This window comes from Microtus pennsylvanicus, chromosome 6 (assembly GCF_037038515.1).
Source record: "Microtus pennsylvanicus isolate mMicPen1 chromosome 6, mMicPen1.hap1, whole genome shotgun sequence".
Lineage (NCBI taxonomy): Eukaryota > Metazoa > Chordata > Mammalia > Rodentia > Cricetidae > Microtus > Microtus pennsylvanicus.
In genome coordinates this window covers 13730391-13752139 of record NC_134584.1, presented here as the reverse complement: position 1 = coordinate 13752139, position 21749 = coordinate 13730391, and the positions used below count along the sequence as shown (strand labels likewise).

At 48.5% G+C, this 21749-nt stretch overlaps 1 protein-coding gene across 5 annotated transcripts in view; it reads right to left on the bottom strand.

Annotated features, from left to right (window-relative positions):
• Trio (trio Rho guanine nucleotide exchange factor) overlaps positions 1-21749 on the bottom strand; it is a 289908-nt gene that overhangs the window by 119941 nt on the left and 148218 nt on the right. For all 5 annotated transcript variants that reach the window (XM_075975805.1, XM_075975801.1, XM_075975802.1 and 2 more), the window contains exons 10-13: positions 18061-18183; positions 11907-12098; positions 2851-3020; positions 1735-1909 (exon numbers count right to left, since the gene is read on the bottom strand). In XM_075975805.1, coding sequence (XP_075831920.1) covers positions 1735-1909; positions 2851-3020; positions 11907-12098; positions 18061-18183 — 660 coding nt within the window. The remainder of the gene's footprint in view (positions 1-1734; positions 1910-2850; positions 3021-11906; positions 12099-18060; positions 18184-21749) is intronic.

The window sequence follows — 21749 nt, the reverse complement described above, 5'->3', positions numbered from 1 at the left end:
ATCTCAGTACTCTGAGGTGAAACATGTATAAAAACATCTACCTACGAGATGGAGAAGAAAACAGAAAATTCCTTTTTACAATTCTGACACAATAGCGGTCCCAGGCACTATCATCAAGGCTTGGTGAGGTACCATGGCAAAGGCTGAGAGGGGATTAAGTGACCAGCTATCAGGGTGACCCCACGGCATTGCGTCTCAGCTGCCCCACAGTTGTCAGAGAGCGGGACACGCTGCCGCGGTGCATGAAATCGACGGCTTCTGTAACCTGCTGCCTGGCATAGGAGCGTGACCTAGGACACTTGTTCTGTAGTTTCCACCCAAGGAAAGCACGCGTTTGTGCTTCCTGATGAGGTTTTGATAAAGGGTAAATTATATCAATACAAATAAAGTGGGAAGTACTTTCAACTAGCAGAAGGCTCTAGAAGAGGGTCTTCAACTTATGCTTCTGACTGGTCTATCTTGCAACTGAAAACATTCAACAGCCTGCTAAGTTTCAGAAGAGAAAGTCACTTGGAGTCAGAAGAAAGCAGGCCTGTCCTGTTTGCTGCCACCCCAAGCCCCAGACAGGCCAAGGCCAGTGGGTCCCCGCAGGGGACAGTCTAGCATGCCTTCTCTGTGTGTCTCAACAAGGATCCGAGGGCCAAAACATGGAGAGCAGGGAGCAGGCTGATTAGAGGGGGTCTGACGCAGCTCTTGTTATTAACTAAGACAAAGCTACTTTTATGGAGTTTGGACAGGTAGCCAACGAGCTGAAGGTGCCTGCAGGAAGACCTTGTGCCACCTTCGGAGATGCCCCACAAGATGAGGCTGAAGGACAAGCCAAAGGAAGCAGCCCATAGAGGATCTCCCTGCAGCTGAGAGACCCACACAGTCTGTGCAGGCCTTTCCGGCCTCCTCTGCACCCAGTCCCAAGCCTCTGAGGCAGCTCAGGGACGGGGCAGGTGAGTACCCCACAAGCAGTACGAATGAGCGCTAACACAAGGGACGCAGTCACAGGCTAGACCTGAGTGGTCTGGAGAGGATGCGTGTGCCAGTTCTGACCACCAGCTGTGTAAGCAGCCAGGCACCAGGACACGGCTCACATGGGCTATGAAGTAGCTTTGGTTCTTCTGACAGTCTCTCACAGTTCAGTCTCGTTCACTTAGACTTGGCTCCACTACCTCAAGCATGAGACCGTTCTCTGCTGAGCAGAGCTGCCCCCTTCTCAATGAATAAAGGTAAAAGAAGTAAATATTTCTTTCTTCTCTGCACATATCAAATAGGAAAACCCATTCTAGCTTAGAAATTATGGAAAACCAAAGGCACTTTCATTGGGGGGAGGTGAGTTCTAGTCCTTAGAAAGCATAGGCTACAATCAGTCCCTTTACTAAGAGAGAAAATGGAAGACAGAGGGATGTGTGAAGGGAGGACAGGAGGGAAGAGGAGGCTCCACAGGCCGCTCTCTCTAGGAGAGGGGAGTGTGGTGTAGTCCTGCACTGTTTGACTGGGGCTGACCTGCCCCAGGGGAGGCATGGCACTCCCTCCACCTCAGAGCACACTCTGCTGCTGCCACCTGTGCCGTCCTCCTCATCTTCCTTTAGCCCAGTGCAGTCCCCACCCCGAGTGCGAGCTGACCACCCCCCACCTTCCCGGAGGCCAGAGGCTTCAGTGCTTTGGGACCTTCCTTCTGCTCAGGTAGTGGGGACACAGGACAGGAGCCAGGGGCAGGGCTGCAGGCTGGGGCTGACCACTCACATCGATGGCATCCCTCTCGAATATCCGCAGCTGCAGGAAGAGCTCCAGCTTGATCTTGCGCTCCTGGAAGAGCTCCTCCATCTGGGACTGAGCCTCGTCCAGCTGCTGCAGCACCGTCTCAATGTGGTTGATGGAGCTGTTGTGTGGGGTCTTGTTACTGGAGATGGCAGAGTCCCTGTATGAGTGGAGAAGCAGACGGGACATCAGTGAGACAAACAGGAATTGAATGAGAAAGTCTCACATTGTTAGACACCAGATCCGGCAACGCAAATCTTCAGGGGAAGAAGGCCGGCAGGAAGTCGGACTTTGTCTCAGAGAAGGGAAGGCACTGTCCCCTATCAAAACACCAGCAGCCCCCTTCCTCTGAGCAGCCTGCTCTGCTAAGCCTGCGGCTGCAGGGACACAGCTGTGCTCTTTATGGCCCTCTTTCAAGACATCCACTATTACAGAACACCGAGCTCTAAGCAGCAAGAATGGTGGGCGTCTGGTTCTGCAGTGGCAATCCTCCTGCCTGAGAGGTAAACTTCTAATGTACTCAAAATCCTTACTAACGATCATGTAAGGCTGTTTAGTTAGTGACTCCACCAACTGTCCTGAGTGACGTGTGAGTTAGGGGCAGGGGCTACCCTTAAGAGTCCCTCAAAGGAATTTTCAAATCTGCCTCCAGAGGAAACAAAGCCAAACTGGCCCTGCCTCCTGCCCAGTGGAGCACTGGGGGGAGGGGGGGCCTGTCCTGACACCTTCCAGGCCACCTGGCCTTGAGCTGAAAGATGGGCATGCTGCCACACTCTAGACAGGCAGGTCCCCTGGGGCTAGAGGATGTGATTTTAAGAGCGTCAAATGCATCCATTTATAAGGAAATTTCAGTAAGGGGGCAATGATAACACAGTAACGAAAGTTAAATTCTAATGGCTGTTAGACAGTGTTAAGGTGAACAGTTAAGTTTTTCAATTGAGGGGGTTGAAAGTGGGATGAGAAGAAAACTGTCCCTGGCCTTCTAGAGAGCATATTGGAACTTTTTGTTCGAAGAATGATAAAAGCAGAAACCCACTGTGCAGCTTGGGATCTGTGTGGGGCCAGGCAGAGGTAGGGGTGAGGGGTAGGGGTGAGGCCCACCTCAGCTGCTGGATGAGGTCCTCCCCTTCCTTGATCACGTTGACTGTCACCTGCAGTGTGGTCTGCTGCTGCTGGCCGAAGCGCTTGATGAGATCCTGGACGGCCTCCACCGACTCGGCGTACACGTCGTCCAGCAGCTCCTTCTGTAGTTCCTCCAGCCATGTCCACAGCTGCAGACCAGAGAGGGCACAGTGAGTGAATGCTGTAGGGACCAGGATGCTCACATCGGGACAATGCCCGTGGCGGATTGCTCCCGCAGAGAAGGAAGGAAGGAAGGAAGGAGGGGGAGGAAAGGGAGAAAGGAGAGGAAGGAGTGTCCCCAAGAGTCCGGCAGCCAGTGGGACACATGCACAAAAAGAGCAACATGTCACTGCAGCGTGGAGCAAAAATAAACAGGCAGCGAAGCGGAAGAGGCTGTCACAAAGGAGAAAAAGGAAAGGGAAGAGAAGCCACTCTCCCCTTTTGCAGAGGCTCAATCTGGCGTTCAGTGGAAAGGAAACAACCGAGTCTCTCAAACAGGAACCTCTGCTGGGCACACAGGCATTCTTAGACACGCCTCCTGCTGCAGTCTCCATTCCATTACTAAACCACCACTCAGACACGAGTGCTTTAGGTCCCTTGGAGCACATGGAAGTCACAGTATTATCCACAACTGTGGGTGGAGATGTGTGCTCCTGAGATGACCACACCCAGTTCAGGAACCCAGGGCCAGTATCTGTCACACAGCGTGGTCATCCTACTATGGGAAGACAGTGTGTCAACAGGTCTTGCTTTCTCCCAAGTGGGAATTAGCACCTGAATTCTGTGCTACTTCCTCATCTTGTTTGTGTCATTTAAATGGATTCAAATGAACGAAACAGACAGGACTTTCTCAAAGAAGCAGAGCATATGCTGCTACAACCAATAACCAACTGCTTAGGAAAATAGATTGCACTATTTTACTCAAGAGTCAAAATACTTCACGTGATGATCAGGTCAGGGGACTTCTTAAGCTAGCAATCTGCCTTCCACAAGGCAGGAGGGCAGGGGACTAGTCACACACAGAACTCACGCACTTGCTTCCAATGACAAACTCACTTGGTCACTTGGCTACTACAGCCCTTGCCCTCCCAAGATGGATACTTAAAAAGATGTGTCTCTTTCCATATGCACTGATTCTGCTGAGAAGCAATGGGGAAGAAAGAATCACTGACTTCACGTGTCCTAAAATCTCAGCAGTGTCTTCTACTTGAGCTCATGGCTCTGCTGAAGTTGCCCCAGCAATGTTAATGCATAAATGAATGGACCAGCCCACCAGGCTGGCAAGCCCTTTCCTTTACACCGGTATCTTTCCTGTGCACTACGTTGTATGAGCCTGGGGGACCTGGTCCACCCTTCGGAGGGGTTGCTAGCTCTCTCCCATTCACTCTAGAATTCCACTTGTGGGAGGAGGGTGTGGGGTGCCTATGTGGGTGGGGACATGACAAATGCCACCAAAGGTACCTACTGAGTTACAAAAGATTTCAACAATCTATTCATTGATAAAGGGCTTGGATTCGCCCTGACGTGCAGCCCACAGGCAGATGTGCATGTGACCCCAGGGACAGGAACCAGTGTTTCTGCAGCAGTTGATTGCTGCAGTCTGTGAGGGCAGCCTGTCTGAGATCAGAACACAGTGAGACTCTGGGGCAGAAACATCCGTATTTTCTCATGTGGGCCTGTGACCCAGTTTCTCCTATAGAAGTGGACCTGAAGTGAATACCTACACAGGGCAGTGTGGTAGACTGGATGAGACTACATGTACAGAGAAAACAGTCAGTAAACGTTAGTCACTGTTGCTGGCTTTCTCTAAGAAAGACCTCATAAGAAAATTCATAAATTTTCTATCCATGAGAGGTATTTTTTTTAACTATCTTTTTCAATGTATTCTCTCAGTTGTCCAAAATTAGTACCTTGGTCTGGTAAACTTAACATTTAAATCCCTTTACCCCTACAATAGCATTCGATACTATAGTACAAGGAAAGGCTGTAAGAAAAACCTGTTGGGTCCCATAGAAATTGCTTCCTCTGAATTCTAGGGGGAAGTGCCAGGAATATTTAGGGGTCAAGTTTTGGCTTTCCACCTGGCAGAGCTTAATACACACACATACACACACACACACACACACACACACACACACACACACACACACAGGCACATCCTCTACTTCCTGGACGACTGTGCTCTACCCCCCCTCCCCCCCCCGCCCTGCCAGTGAGGTCACAGAGATAGCGCTGCACAGTGGATGGACGGCAGGAAGTGATCCTGGGATGTCGCAGAAGAAAAGGAAACAGGGAGTGAGGTAGTGGACCATGCTATATATAAAAAGCCTGATGTCAAATGCCTGAAAGGTCTTTGCCCCCCACAATTCTTCAGGAAATATTCTTCCTGGTCCTTTGAGATGCCAACTGAGGATGGACTGATGCGTGTCCTACTGCAGCCTGGGGTAAGTAAAGTCTATTTTTGAGCTTTTAAAATGATGTAATACCAGGTAGCTAAAGTGCCTCTGAACAAAGAAATTTTAGTCTCTAGGAAGTTTGTGAAAATCTTAAGTCCAAGTTTTCCAAGGATGAAAAGAAAAGGCACTTCTGTGTAAATTGATAATCTATAGTAAAAAGATACATCTTTATCCAGCAGTCAGAGGGGGTGGGCTCTCTGCACGTTTACTGTGACCAGGATTTTTATCCAGCAGTCAGAGGGGGTGTGGTCTCTGCAAGTTCACTGCTACTGGGTACTATTTTTTAAGAACCATGGAACTGTTAGGACACAGGTGTAGGCCACATTGCCCCCTAGAGGCCATAAGAAACAAGGCTGGGCCTTCAGGCTAGCACTGAGATGTCCTGGAGCTCTGTTTGTTTGCAGGCTTCTGTTGAAGTTCTGGAGAAGATTCTGCCCACAACTGGGCTGTATGTATCCAGACAGAGGCATGGCCACCGACCAAGTCGAGAAGGGAAAGACTGTCTTGCGAAATGAAGTAATGTGAAGAAAGGCTCTGAGACGGAGAGGTGGGAGGACCCTGTCCCATCTCTGGCAGCAGGAACAACCCCTATACCTCAGCTCTTTACCCTTGGGCACTACACTCCTCTAGGAGAAAGCTGAACTAGCTCGCCTCAAGAATAGAGGTCCTTTCTTCATCATTTGGGGAGGGAAGTTCTGAGGAGCTGAAGGTTCTGGAAAAGGACTGGGCTCTAGGTGGCTAAGGGAGTCCTGAGGCTTGGTGAGAGCCACAGCAGCAATCTCCGCACTCCAGGGAGGTCGCGCAGGCTGTAGTCAGTGTCAATATGGAGCCTGGTACAAGAAGGCATAGCACACCTGCAGTCCTAGCTATGAACTGGGGTAACCTCACTGACCTGCAAAGCCAGTGTGAGAGACAGGCAGCTCGGGGCGGAAGTACTCATTTACTGCAGGGCTCTGTAGGCAGAGGCTGCTGCACTGAAACCTGTCTGCTGGCTCTCAGCTGACAGGGACAACCGCTTGGTCCAGTGGAGCTGTGCCAACTGTGGCGCAGTCTCAAGTGTCACACTCACAGTTCCCTAGAGCCGCTGCTACTGCGAGTTCAGAGCAGAAGTGAATGCTCTCAGTGGCAACGCGCAGGTGCGAATGCAGGAGGGCAACCACTATGCAGATGACACGTGATTCCAGCTCAGGCACAAGGAACACGCTGAAAAGGGAACCGCTCCCACCACCAACAGAAAGCTCCTCTCCCAGAAATGACCAACTGTATGCTGTGCACACATGTCTGACTGTGTGCTGACACACGCTAGCTGATTGCACGTTGACACACATGCCTGACTGTATGTTGACACACATGCCTGACTGTATGTTGACACACATGCCTGACTGTATGTTGACACACATACCTGACTGTATGTTGACACACATGCCTGACTGTATGTTGACACACATGCCTGACTGTATGTTGACACACATGCCTGACTGTATGTTGACACACATGCCTGACTGACTGTATGTTGAGTACACATGCTTGGTGCCTTGTTGTAGGAATTGTAGTGTATTTTTCTTCTGTGTGTATTGTGTGTGGGGAAGCATATCCCTGTGTGTGTGCAAAAGCAGGAAGCCTTTGGCCATCCTGTTCCACTACTGTCTACCTTACTCACCTGGAGCAGGGTTTCTCCATTAGCCTAGAGCCATGCTGGTAGCCAGCTAGCCCCAGCGACCATGCCTATCTCTGCCCATGGCCTTGGGCTTTTGACTAGAGCGCTGGGGATCTGAGGTGGGCTTCCCATGCTGGAGCAGCAGGCACTTCCATGAGCGGAGCTGTTGCCCAGCCTGAGCTGTAGGGACTGAGAAGCACCCCCTATTCTTGTGTGGTGGAGAAATGATGCCAGAGTACGCTGAGAGAATGTTATAAAGGACGTATGGGGTAGAGGTAGACCAGAGAACACCAAGGTCAGCAGCAGGAAACACCACCTCTGCCAAGTGTCGGGTGCTAGTACTAGGAGGAAAGACGGAGACTCACAGAGGCACCTGCACGGCAGCTCCACCACAAGGAGTAACATACAGGCATTCCAGTCCCAGGTGTGGACACCTGGACAGGTGGCATGAGGCTACATGGCAAGAATGACCAGCCAGGGACAAGAGATGAAACGTGACTGACATAGCTAAGAAACCATGTGATCATCAGGGACTCCAATTACCTTGAAGGGGAAAGAGGGTTGATGTGTGTACGAAAGCGCAAGTGCCTCCAGGATTAATTAGGTAGAAAAGCTGAGCACAAAAACACTCATGACTCCATTCATCTGGCATTTCTGAAACACCCAAAATAACAGGGATGTGAGATGCTGGTTCTTGCTGAGGCTGGAGACAGCCATAAGGAGGAAAGAGAGCCAGAAAGTCCCAGGTAGTCAGGCCTCCAACTCCTGCAGGAACGGGAAGCAATATGCATTCAGACACAAGAGCATACTCTGGGCCAGGTGGTGGTGACACATACCTTTAATCCCATCACTTGGGAGGCAGAGCCTGGATGATGTCTGAGTTTGAGGCCAGCATGTTCTATAAGAGCTAGTTCCAGGACAGGCTCCAAAAACTAGAGAGAAACACTGTCTCAAAAATAAAATAAAATAAAATAAAAACCATATTCTGGTAGAATGATTTGTGTAACTGCAGTTTGGGTGCCGTGGTAGTTAACTTAAGTCTACATATGATGAAGTTGCAACAAACATGCATGTAGCTATCTACACACACAAGCATGTATGTGTGCTGAGGCTGAATAAACAGCTACCATGTGATGGGGTGTGGCCTACAGAATGTTTCCACAGAAATAAAGCAAGACCTCTGTGGGAGAGCCATAGGGAAGGAAGCATGTGAGGCTTTGAACAGGCTTTGTACCCGAACCACTGATCAGGAGACTGCTGCAGGACAGCTGGCTCATAAGCACTGAGCACTGACAGGTAACTACCAGACGCCGGATAGGTTCTCCGGCTGCACAGGGGAGGAAAGAGCTCTGGGTGTTAACAATGGCTGCAGGAATAAGCACGGGGTGCAGTTCCATGGCTCCTGAGTAGACTTGCCGGGGTGATGGAGGCAGCTCAGAGAGCTCGGCTGCACACCAAGGAGCCTGGGACTTTCCCCAAGTGCACTGTGCTCCTCTCCCTGTTGCTTCCTTGGGAGAGCTGAGGCCTGACTCCAGCAAGCATGAAAAAGGAAGTTGACCTGATCGTTTGCTAGGAATGAAAATGAAGTCAGACGGGCACTCTGAGAAAAAGAAGTCTCCAGGTGGGTGGTGAGCCATTAATTCTGACTTCTGAATAAAATGACAAGTTCTCTTTTCCCAGGCACTGCTCAAAACAATGTGTCCAATTCACCAACAATTTTGCAGAAGCCCAGCCAGGTTTCTTTGCTTAACCCACCCAGGACGGCAGCAGCCTGGTTCAGGGGGGAGTGATCCTTCCTGGCGACCAAGGATTCTGAAAAGAGAAGCCAGTGAGGGTCACTGTATCGGCCCCAGAAACAAACTGGCAGCAAGCTTGACGTTGCCACCTAGTTGCCTCGATTGACCTATGAATGCCAAAGGTAAATAAAAGTAATTAAGCCACAAAATAATCCTGAGAGAGAAGCTGAATAAGTAGAAATGGGTAAAAGTAGTAATGTTTTTTAATGGATTCAAAAATAAAAATATCATTCAAGGCAGTGAACTTAACTGATGCCATTATTTCACAAACCTGTATGATGTATCTCAGTCTTAGAAGAGGCTCTGTAGTGGGAACAAGTAGGAACCAGACTTCAACCTATCAAGTGAGACCAATGTCTGAAGTGTGGCAAAGCAGCTGTGATCACCACTGAAGCATCACCTCCTCACAAATCACAGTAGATTTGGGGGGCATTTCATAATCTGCAAGTCTTGGGCCAAAACCTTAGGCTGATGTTCAGAGAGCTAGCCAGCAGCCGTCTTCTGGGTGGGACCTTCCCAGATACCTGAACGAGCTAGTTGTCACCTTGGCCCCCGTGGAGCAGCAGTGCCCTGTGTGGTCATAGGGGACTGTCTGTCTTACCTTATTGACTTTGACCCTATTCCTCTCTCAGTTTTGATGTGAAATTGTAGTAAAAACAGAGTAACTAACACAAATCAGGTAACATAAGAACACAGAACCCTAAAGTGACGTGGTCAGTGCTGTCATAGGTGTGTGCAGAGAACTCTAGAAAACTGCCAACAGCAGCAACTAACTGTGGACAGGGCAGGGGCGGCAGGAAGACATAGATCAGCGGATACCGCATGGCAGGGCTGGAACCCTGGAGAAGGAGGAGGATGCAGCCCCAATTGTACGGATCTAGACATGATGGACATGGCACGAGTCAAAAGCAGGAGGTAGCTCCTTCTCAGCCCAGGTGACCCAGGCAGCACAGGGACCACATATCCAGCTAGAAGCAGCCTGGAAGAATATCCATTGAACACATTTCCTGGGAAAAACAGATGACAAATATTTCAAGTATGTCTTGGCTGTGATTTAACTGAGAGTGGAGAAGATGCTAGCTGTGTTCATTGTCTATTCTGGTGTCTATCTCAGAACCAAAAAGTCCTGGCCCTTCTGCAGAAGGGGCTGAGTTCCAACCACCATGTTAGGCTGGGCAAAAGCACAAACTCTCCAGGGCCTCCATAATTGCCGACTGCCTCCTCTACCCACTTTACAGATACACAGAATTCAAAGGGAGGGGACACCACCTTTCTGAAGTTAAAACATCTACGTTACAGAGAACCAGGCTGAGCATAAACTGTCCACGGTCTCAGAACCACACTGAAGGTGCTTCTCCTTAAAGTGATCTATGGGCTTTTGACCATGGATGTCTTTTTACACAAGGCAAGCCAGACTGCCCTCTCCCAGATTTCTCCAAGTGATTTTATCTTTCCAGATCCTCCTCCTTCTATTGCCATGAGCTTTTGTGTACTTAACCCTGAATACTCTAAAGCACAGAGAGAGGAACTTAGTGCAGTGACCACACATCCAAGCTAGAAGCAGCCTGGAAGAATATCCACTGAACATGTTTCCTGGGGAAAACAGACTGCAATATTTTCAAGTCTGTCTTGGCTGTGACGTAACTGACAGTGGAAGAAGATGCTAGCTGTGTTCATTGTCTACTCTGATATCTACCTCAGAACCAAGAGGTGTCACAGCGTATCACAGCATTCTGTAAGGGTCCTTTGTGGAGCACTTAGTCACATAAAACAAAACGTGAGTTTATTGCAAAAACCCTTAAAACAAAATAAACCAGGTGGAGTAACACTGTCATAGAATCGAAGCACTCATGAGACCGAGGCAAAAGGATTGCTGCAAATTCAGTCAACTTGCATTACACAGTGAATTCAGGGCCAGTATAGGTTACACAGCAAAACCCTACTTTCAAAAGGAGGCAAAAAGTAACATAGTTTCTCTAATTTTGTATCTACTAAGTGATACACACACACACACACACACACACATGCATATGATCTGTATCATTATTTATGCTATATGTATGTACAATGTGTATGTTATATATAGTATCCTTGGTATCTATTTTTCACATTTAAAATAACATTATCTCTTGAGATAAGTATGTTGCCATGGGCACACACAAGGACTTTTATTCTGGAATATTATTTTAAGGTGTGCTACATTTGTTTATGTTGTGGGACATTTGTTTAATGATGCAAAGATGTGTTGCATTCTTTTATGTTGTATTTGTTTAACTCAGTGAAGCCATGTTACTGTGGTTTATCTAAAAGATCTGATTGGTTTAATAAAGAGATGAATGGCCAATAGTAAGGCAAGAAAAGAACAGGAAGGGCTGGCAGACAGAGTAAGTAGGAAAAAAAAGGAATCAGAAAGCAAGAGAGATCAAGGAGGAACAAGAAAAGAGGAGGACATCAGGGGCCAGCAAGCCACAGAGTAAGAAATAATGAAAGGCATACAGAAAAAGAGAAAGGGAAAAGCTCAGAGGCAAAAGATAGACAGGATAATTTAAGAAAAGCTGGCTAGAAACAAGCCAAGTTAAAACTGGGCATTAATAAGAATAAGGCTCCATGTGATTTATCTGGGAGCTGGGTGGCGGGCCCCCCAAAAGAGCCAAAGAGTAACATAAAACAACAACAGTCTTTAACAGTACTGATACTGTACCACATCGACTATGGCAATATTCAAACTCAATACAATGTAACATGACTTGTAAGAGTGTGAGAGTCATCTGCTAAGAGCAAGGCTTTCACCCAGATGGGCCACCCAACAATGGTGCCAACAGTAAGCAGGACCCGATAAGGTTACATGGATAGAGCACTGCTCCTCTCTGAAGGAATCTCATTCTGCTTCATTGTCCCCGCGCATCTCTGACTCACAAGGGCCCCCTCTACCCCGTCCCCGTACGGACAACCCCAACAAAGGCAGAAGTCCAGCCTGCTTCCTGTCCAGCACCAGTGCACTCTGCACTCACGCCTACCTGCCATGCTACAGCCAATGTCTCTCACGATGACAAAGACAGGATTCCTTCCGACAGATTCAAAGACCCCGTCGGCCAGATTATATTTAGTCAACCTGTGATGCATTACCTCTTTTACGTGGGTGTGGAACGACACAGACATGTCCAGCAGGATCTTCCGCTGTTCAACTCGCCGAACAAAGTCTTGTATCCGGTCTTCAAGTTGATGAGCAGCCTGGTAAATTTCTTCAGGGTCACATTCCCCGGTCTGCGCCAGCTGCTCCGCTGCTTCTAGCAATTTGTCTGCATTTGTGTATGTGTTCTGCACAGGAGAATACCCAGAGGAACAGAAGGTGAGCATTCAGCAAGCCAGCCCGCGTGGGAGCCATAACCCCCAGCAACACAGAGCCTATCAGCAGCATTTCCAATCATTCACTTAGCAACGACTTCAGGAGGCCCACACATCCCTATCGGCAGCCCTTTCTGATGCCAAGCAGACTATTAAACACCGACCACAATGGCTCATGACTCAGAAAGGGCTTTTAGATTTTTGCTAAGGTGGAGTCAGGAAATGCCCATGGCCACAAGTGCCTGCTTCACTTTTTTTCTCTCATTTTCATGACAGAGTAACAGTGTTTTCTCTTCCCTGCTTCACAGTACACAGGTTCAGAAACAAAAGTGAACTGCAGAGGCTATAAATTGATCGGAGTAGAAATGCCGACGTGAAGTGTAAACACCTGTGCTGTGCTCTCGGAAGACTCCTCTTCAATTCCTGATAAGCTCGTGGCTCTGGCGGGGGTTCCTGACCTGCGCAGATAACCTACAGCCTGGAACTGTTCCTGGAAATGGCTCAAAAGCGGCATTACCAATGAGAGGAGGAGATGAGACTAACTGGAGGCCCTCAGTGGAATCAGAGCAGCCCGCCCTCCGGGGAGGACCAGAAATCCAGCCTAGGGCTCTGCTGAGATACCAATCGGCTCATTCACCTACTCCTCAAACTCCGAGAGCTGAGCAAGGTGGGTCTCACTGCACAGGGGGGAGGGTGGCTCAAAGTATGGCAAAGGTGTCTTTGGAGGGAGAAGCAGGCTCAGTCAGGTGATGGGGGCTTGGAACAGCATGGGAAGCGAGACTCCAACTAGACAGAGAAGTTGTCTGTTTCAATCTTTTCTGTTGCCAACAACACAATCTCACAGACCGGGTGAGTTGTACAAGAAGTTTTATCGCAGCCCATGATTCTGAAGTCCAGGATCTAAGGGCTACATCTGATGGGCTTCTTGGAAGCGGTCCTGATGTGCTACAGGGCATTATAGAAATAAGCATGCAAAGATGTTTCTCCTGGTCCCTCTTTTCTTTATAAAGCCACTAGGATCCAGTCTTGGGGGATCTGCCCTGAGATAGGTGCATCTAACGCTAAGACACCAGCCCGACTTGACTCTTCTCCTGCATCACTCTTGGGATTATTTCAACCAATAAACCTCTGGGGAGGCCACACTACACTGTACTAAACCACAACACTCTGTTTCTGGCACCCAAGGCACCTGTGCATCTTGCAGAGCAAATCAGATTAGTTTTAGTTTACAGTTTTGGGGATCAACAGTTCAAGATCAGGTGGCCCCACTGGTTTGGCCTCTAATATCATAAGGAAGGGAAGACATCACATCTTAAAACAGGAAGCTAGGCAGAGTGTGCGCCTTTGACTAACTCAGAGACCTCACAGGAGGCTGCAGGAGCAACTCTTAGAGAACCCACCTCCTAAATTTGTCAGTACGAGATCCAGACTCCCAGCAATGGTCCTTTGGGTGATATACAACATCAAGATCTGTTTGGGGAATGGGTGCCCTCCAAGTTAGGAGGCTAATTACAATAAAGCTGTATCAGTCAGCCGCTTCAGGTACAAGGGGAACTGGGGGTCTGAGTGCAGTTTCCAGCTCAGTCTGCCCGGTGGAAAACAGAGCCCTGGAAATGCGCTTCTGAAAAAAGGAATCCTGCTTTCTCGCTGATTGTCATCACAGCTTTGAAGAAATTTACCTCTCCTGTTTGATAAGTGAATCTTCAGCTGACCGCGCTCCCCAGTAGGAAGGCATAACTGAACAGCTGAGAGCCTTCTAGGACTCCGTCAGCAGTGACACTGGAAAAATACTGATGAAAGGTGTGTATGGAGTGACGCTAACACCACAACCGTTCATTCGTGTCTCGTCCAACACTCAAAGAAAATGATGGTTGTACAAATAAGGTAGGGGCTTTCCTCAGAACAAACCACAGCAGGAAGGGGACAGGACGCAGACAGGAACATCAGCATTGGCTTCTGAAACCCCAGCTGGGCCTTCCTAGCAACAAAGTTGTCCTGAGTCTTTCTGCACTGAACTGGACAGGACTGTCACTGGTTCCGAATGGTAACCGTTAAGCCATCTGTATCATCAACACTAGCTTCTGCACTGAACTGGACAGGATTGTCACTGGTTCCGAATGGTAACCGTTAAGCCATCCATAACATCAGCACTAGCGTTTGAGCAGCCACTCGAAACCCTAAAGAAACCCTGCGACAGGGACAAGTTCACTTCCACCTCCCTGTGACAAGTCAGTCAGGAGAGCTGTGGCTGTTCAAAGACCTGAGACCTGGCGATCAAAAGCTGGCAAACATCAAGGGAGTTGAAGGGACTGGCCTCTTTTCTTCAGCCTGAGAGATCCCTCTTTGAGTCGTTCCTTTCATTCCCACCAGGGAATTAAAGGACATATTCTAAGGGCAGGTCATGGAGCCCAGAGCATTTCCTCTTTCTTGAGAAACAGCCTACATTGTGTAACTGTCAGCATCTGGGACATGCGCAGCTGCAATGCAGGGGCAGATGAGTGGTCCTCCTCCTCCTCCTCCCCCTCTCAGTCACGAGGGCCCAATTCTCACCAAAATGATGGCAGACACTGTAGTTACTATAAATGAGAATGCAAATTTCTAAATAGAAAATTAGCACCGAACAGCATTTTCTTAATTAATGATTGATGGGGAGGGCCAAGCCCACTTTGGGTTGTGCCATCTCTGTCCTGCTAGTCGTGGGTCCTATAGAAACCAGGCTAGGCACACCATGGGGAACAAGCCAGTAAGCAGCACCCTTCTATAACCTTTGCATCCGCTCCTGCCTCCAGGTTCTAGCCCTGTCTGAGTTCCTGTCCTGCCTGCCTTCAGTGAGGACTATAATGTGGAAATGTTATTTTCTCAGGGTGGGTGGGGGTTCAGTAAGGTAAGGGGCATAGAGAATAAATACTGGCGACATCATCTATGTTAGGTCCTATTGCAGCTAGCTAGTGTAAAGCACTTTCGTAGTTATCACGTGAAAACTTGGTGTTTTCAATCATCTAGATGTTCCAAGATAAAGGAATTGGAATTCTGAACATGTTCTGACCTGTATGCCCTACCTCCCTCCGTCTTTCCCTCCCTCCATCTTCTTCTTCCCTTGCGCCATTCCTTCCTGATGTACTCTTACAGTAACCTGGTAAAGAGAGGTATTAACTCTATTTCACAGGGAAAAGGGACTCAGACCAAGGAACTTGCTCAGGGCTGGTGGTTGTGTAGTCAGAAAGGAATCTTCCATCACTGAGTTTTAGGAAATGGGAACGGGAAAGCAGCCTCACGAACCCGCTCTTTTTCTTCTCTGTGGTCTGAGGATCTGACTCATGCTGGGTAGCTGGGACACAACTGACAACAACTCCAACAATGAGGGAAGCTCTCGATTAAAAACAATCTGCCTTGACTTCTCCAGGGTTAACTTTAAAAGACTAAAACCAAAGCATCTTATTTAGAGGCCGAATTTATTAATCAGTGGAAGCTTGTTATATCTGCAAAGAAGTTCAGGTCATACTACAAACATGGACATGTCGTATGTCCACCTGGACACAGCTTCCTCAGCCAACAATGAGCACAGTGGGGACACCTGTCAGTCCTCTGAAATCCAGGAAGAACTTCGGTACATGACAACTTCTTAGACCCTTATCCGGAAGACAAGGTATTTGTGGCACACAGAAAGCTACCCACAGACCTGTTTTGGGGAGAATGCTGTGGGGCAGCTGATGACTCTGCACGCTGAAGAGTGGAGGAGCTGAAGCACTCAGAGAATGGGACCCGGGAGCATCAGGCCCCTGCTGCTTTCAGAACCAGCTGCGGGAACAAGGTTTCTCTGGGCTTTACTCACCTGCTGTAATCATAGCTTTTTAAATTTAAAAACACAAACTCAGAAAACTACTTAAAGTAGAAGATCACTCACTGCTCAAGGAGCGCCTACCTTTCCATCAGCCACATGCAAAGCAGCAATTTTAACTGCAAAAAGCAGCATGAGAAAATGTTCTACAGCTGTGCATGTCACAGTGCACAGCAGCCAGCACAGGCTCACTCAACACCAAAGATGTACTCACAACCAACACACAAAGACGAGCTTCACAACCATGGCATAGAAGTGCTTGGCTCTGCAAAACTGTAAGCCACAGTGACCTGTGCTTCCTGAGGAGGCCACAGCAGCATCTGAACCAAACACTAAAGCCCAGGGCATTGCCATCAAGGGTGGGCACCTGAACAAGTCAGGCTGGGCCTAGGGCTCGCTTCTACTGTGTAAGCTCAAGAGGTTCCTTCGGGGTTCCTCCTTCCTAGAACAGAGGAATTGCTCTGCAGAATAGACCTATATTTAGCACATTTTCAGAGAACTGAATCATACACTTTCACTGCTTCCTTTTTTAATCTGCTCAAGCTACTTCATCAAGCCACGACTCACCAAGTTCCCAAGAAAAGATGCATTAGGCAACTTGCTACTTTAAGATCTCTAGGTGGTTAGAGTGATGGTTTGGCAGATAGGCACAGTGGAATATTAGGATAAATCACTATCACATTTTGTGATTTTTTTTCATGAATTTTGTTCTCACTTCTTTTGCTTTCTTTTGATCCTTCCCCCTTCTTTTGGGAGGAATTTACTTGGTTTTCTATACCCCTCCCCAAAGCTATAAATTTATTTGGAAGTGATTGTGGAATTTTGTTTTTTTTTTTTTTTGGCTTTATACATTTTGTGGTCATTCAAAAATAGCCAGAAGCCTGCATAAAGCCTCTTGTTGTCCTCAGGCCCCATCCAGCATGCTCAGCACACATTTCTGCCCTTTGTGTCTAAGTGAACTGGCTGGCTCTTCAGCTTGGTTTGACTCTTGACTACCTCCCTAGATTTACCTTTTGCTCAGACAGTAATCCTCTCATCTACAGATGTATTTACTGATCCCTTCGCTGACTGCTGATAGCACCCTTTTACCCATTTAGTCAATTCACTCAAGCAGGTAGCTGCTGAATAAACGGACACATGTGAGACACTGCTGTAGGTGAGCATTATAGGGAAGCGAGCAGAACATGCCTGTTCTCACGGGCTTCAGTCTACTAATACTCTTAAGTCAATGCTCACTTCATTCCCCTAAGGAACAGCAATTCAGACAGGTGCGGAACCCAAGGGTATCAGGACAGCAGCTCCAGACTCCAACATCGGTGGCTGCTGAAGAAACCACCGTCTTTCTAAAAGTCCTTTTCACGGATGACATTTTCCACTTCTTGCCTGTAAGATTTAGTGATATTCTATAGTTGCCATAATCTGTCTGAATCTGGATTTGTATGACCTAGATGGCTTCTTTTTTCTGGGGGTGGGTTGTTTGAGACAGGGTCTCTCTGTGCAGCCTTGGCTAACCTGGCTATGATGTAGATCAGCCTGGTCCCAAACTTACAGAGATCTTCTTGCCTAAAAGCGTGCAAACCCCACTCCTGGCTCAGATGACTTCTGCTGAAGCAGCCAACGTCCCTCTGCTTCCTTAGGATGTCTGATGCTTCTGCAAACTTTTCAGATCACAGTGGCCTACTGCCTGTCGGCATCACAGCCTCCCTCATTCCTCTCCACACTGCGCTCTGAGCACCCTCCGCTCCTGGTACTGGCTTCCCAAGCACACAGTTAACACAACTAGAAACGGACAGGCAGAATGCCAGGCCTGTCACTGAAGAAATCCCAGAAGTTATTGTCCCTCAACTGAAGTGAAAGCCACAAACTAGCCTAATAAATATGAAAACACCCTCAAAGACAAACTTGTTTCAAAACCATACAATTCACAGGGGGTTAACTAACTCTCTTTTCTACCTAGGCGATGGTTGCCTCATTGTGAAACAAATTTAACCCCACCTTAACAACCTCGCACACCTAGCAAAGGTTAAGTCGCCTCAGGATTGCTGAAAGTGTGACTTCCAACCCAGCCACCGGGATGTGTTCAGGGGGCTGCTGTACCTGTGCGACTTCCTCGAAGTCCTCGTGTCGTTTCTGCAATGCTCTGGCTCGGTGAAGGGATTTGCCCACGCCTGTGTGTTTGCTCAGAAATGCTTCTCCGTGGTTCTCAATCCAATCTAGCACCTGCAAAGAAAACAGTCACATGGGCCATAAACATGGTGTCCACCTTGCTCACCGGTTAGGCCTATCAAGGAAAGGCTCGCTCCTTTGTCAAAATTCTGCAGCAAACATGAAGCAAAGCAAGTTCAGAGGAAACGCCTGAATACTAATTTAATTCATTTCGCAATTACATCTTACTTCAGCTTCTCCACAGGACCATAAATAGCTTTTATATTAAAAGTACAAATTGTCCTACGCATGAACATTGCATATAATGATTAAATTAACTCTCACCTTATCAGAGGCATGACAGAGCTACCAGCTCGCTGGGTTTTGTGTGAAGAGGGCAGATATGGCACTTTGCTGGACCAGTTCACATCTTTAAATGGTTCAGAGCCTCATAACTCAGGTGATTCAAGCTTAACTATGCATACAAAAAACGTTTTGTATGTCTCTGTTTTTAGGAGACTCCAAACACAGAAGAAAAGACACCACTGCCATGCTGCAGTCCTGGACTCGGAGGATAATTCCTCGGGTAAACTGTGAGGTGTTAAGGCATCGAAGTACAAGCTGTGTTTGTTCCTCATGGCTGGGACTTAGCGCAGATCCCTGGCCCACACATGTGAGAAATCACACAACATTAACACCATCTAACAGTGTTTACATCAAATGCACACTCATTAGTCTCTGGTGGAGTGGCAGAAAAACAAGCAAGTGATCTCTTTTTAAACATTCATCTAAAACATTACAAATACATCACACACGTTTGTTAGTGTGCTGTTAAAAATGGGCCGTCTATGTTGTACATGTTTGTGAATGGTATTGTCAAATTCTGTTGGGTTATTGTAACAAAATACCTCGGGCTGGATAACTTATATGTGACAGAAATGTCTACTCATAGCTCTGGAAACTGGGAAGTTTAAGGTTAAGGTGCCAACGTCTAGTGAGGACCTATTCCTCACAGACTGTGGCTTCCAGGGTCCTCACACAGCACAGGGGTCGAACGGAATCTCTTAAGCTACTTTTCTAAAGGCATTGATCTCACTCGTGAGAGTGGCGTCTTGGTGGCCTAAGCACTCCTAGAGGATCTGCACAGTGACCTCACTGCACTGGACAGCACATTTCCACATGGACTTGTAAGGGAACACAAGCACTCAGGTCAGACAACAGCAGGTGCCGAAGTACACAACTCTAAATGATCTGGGATGGAAAAAGAAGTAGGGCGGATTCAGTCAAGTCAGTGATTTGGGAACCTCTACTAATGTCAGGATAAGTCAGGCTTAACTGCTGGTCCACAACGGCTTTGTGCTCAACTCTCAACTGAATTGACAGACATCTAGAAAATTAGTCAGTGGATGTATAAGACCAATTGTGTTCATTGTTCTACACCTGAGGGCCTGACTAAGCTGCCTTTCTGCACAGCAAAGTTCTGTCCCACATACATCAGATGGTGAGCTTTAACAAACCTCCAGGGCCCTGTAAAAACTGCTCTGGAATTGTGAGCAGCCATGAGCAGAGGTGGGTAGTGGGAATTGTGAGCAGAGGTGGGTAGTGGGAATTGTGAGCAGAGGTGGATAGTGGGAATTGTGAGCAGAGGTGGGTAGTGGGTATTGTGAGCAGCCGTGAGCAGAGGTGGATAGTGGGAATTGTGAGCAGAGGTGGGTAGTGGGAATTGTGAGCAGAGGTGGGTAGTGGGAATTGTGAGCAGCCGTGAGCAGAGGTGGGTAGTGGGAATTGTGAGCAGAGGTGGGTAGTGGGAATTGTGAGCAGAGGTGGGTAGTGGGAAATGTGAGCAGCCGTGAGCAGAGGTGGATAGTGGGAATTGTGAGCAGAGGTGGATAGTGGGAATTGTGAGCAGCCGTGAGCAGAGGTGGATAGTGGGAATTGTGAGCAGCCGTGAGCAGAGGTGGATAGTGGGAATTGTGAGCAGAGGTGGATAGTGGGAATTGTGAGCAGAGGTGGGTAGTGGGTATTGTGAGCAGCCGTGAGCAGAGGTGGATAGTGGGAATTGTGAGCAGAGGTGGGTAGTGGGAATTGTGAGCAGAGGTGGATAGTGGGAATTGTGAGCAGAGGTGGGTAGTGGGAATTGTGAGCAGAGGTGGATAGTGGGAATTGTGAGCAGCCGTGAGCAGAGGTGGGTAGTGGGAATTGTGAGCAGAGGTGGATAGTGGGAATTGTGAGCAGAGGTGGGTAGTGGGAATTGTGAGCAGAGGTGGCTAGTGGGAATTGTGAGCAGCCGTGAGCAGAGGTGGATAGTGGGAATTGTAGCAGCCGTGAGCAGAGGTGGATAGTGGGAATTGTGAGCAGAGGTGGGTAGTGGGAATTGTGAGCAGAGGTGGATAGTGGGAATTGTGAGCAGAGGTGGGTAGTGGGAATTGTGAGCAGCCGTGAGCAGAGGTGGATAGTGGGAATTGTGAGCAGAGGTGGATAGTGGGAATTGTAGCAGCCGTGAGCAGAGGTGGATAGTGGGAATAGTGAGCAGAGGTGGGTAGTGGGAATTGTGAGCAGAGGTGGATAGTGGGAATTGTGAGCAGCCGTGAGCAGAGGTGGATAGTGGGAATTGTGAGCGGAGGTGGGTAGTGGGAATTGTGAGCAGAGGTGGATAGTGGGAATTGTGAGCAGAGGTGCATAGTGGGAATTGTGAGCAGAGGTGGATAGTGGGAATTGTGAGCAGAGGTGGGTAGTGGGAATTGTGAGCAGAGGTGGATAGTGGGAATTGTGAGCAGAGGTGGATAGTGGGAATTGTGAGCAGCCGTGAGCAGAGGTGGATAGTGGGAATTGTGAGCAGAGGTAGGTAGTGGGAATTGTGAGCAGCCGTGAGCAGAGGTGGATAGTGGGAATTGTGAGCAGAGGTGGATAGTGGGAATTGTGAGCAGAGGTGGGTAGTGGGAATTGTGAGCAGCCGTGAGCAGAGGTGGATAGTGGGAATTGTGAGCAGAGGTGGATAGTGGGAATTGTGAGCAGAGGTGGATAGTGGGAATTGTGAGCAGAGGTGGATAGTGGGAATTGTGAGCAGAGGTGGGTAGTGGGAATTGTGAACAGCCGTGAGCAGAGGTGGATAGTGGGAATTGTGAGCAGAGGTGGATAGTGGGAATTGTGAGCAGCCGTGAGCAGAGGTAGATAGTGGGAATTGTGAGCAGAGGTGGGTAGTGGGAATTGTGAGCAGCCGTGAGCAGAGGTGGATAGTGGGAATTGTGAGCAGAGGTGGGTAGTGGGAATTGTGAGCAAAGGTGGATAGTGGGAATTGTAGCAGCCGTGAGCAGAGGTGGATAGTGGGAATTGTAGCAGCCGTGAGCAGAGGTGGATAGTGGGAATTGTGAGCAGAGGTGGATAGTGGGAATTGTGAGCAGCCGCGAGCAGAGGTGGGTTGTGGGAATTGTGAGCAGCTGTGAGCAGAGGTGGGCTGGGGTTGGGGAATGGACGGCAAGCCTGGCAGGGGGGCTCAGGTCAGGGCTGTGCGCTCCTCTCATTCTTGGTCATGTGGTTCGCTTCTGATCCCTTCCTGTCCCATCAACACTGACAGTCACCTGACCATCATCCTTGCTCACTGGACCCATCTGCATGCTGTCAGTGTGGTCTAACTCAACTAG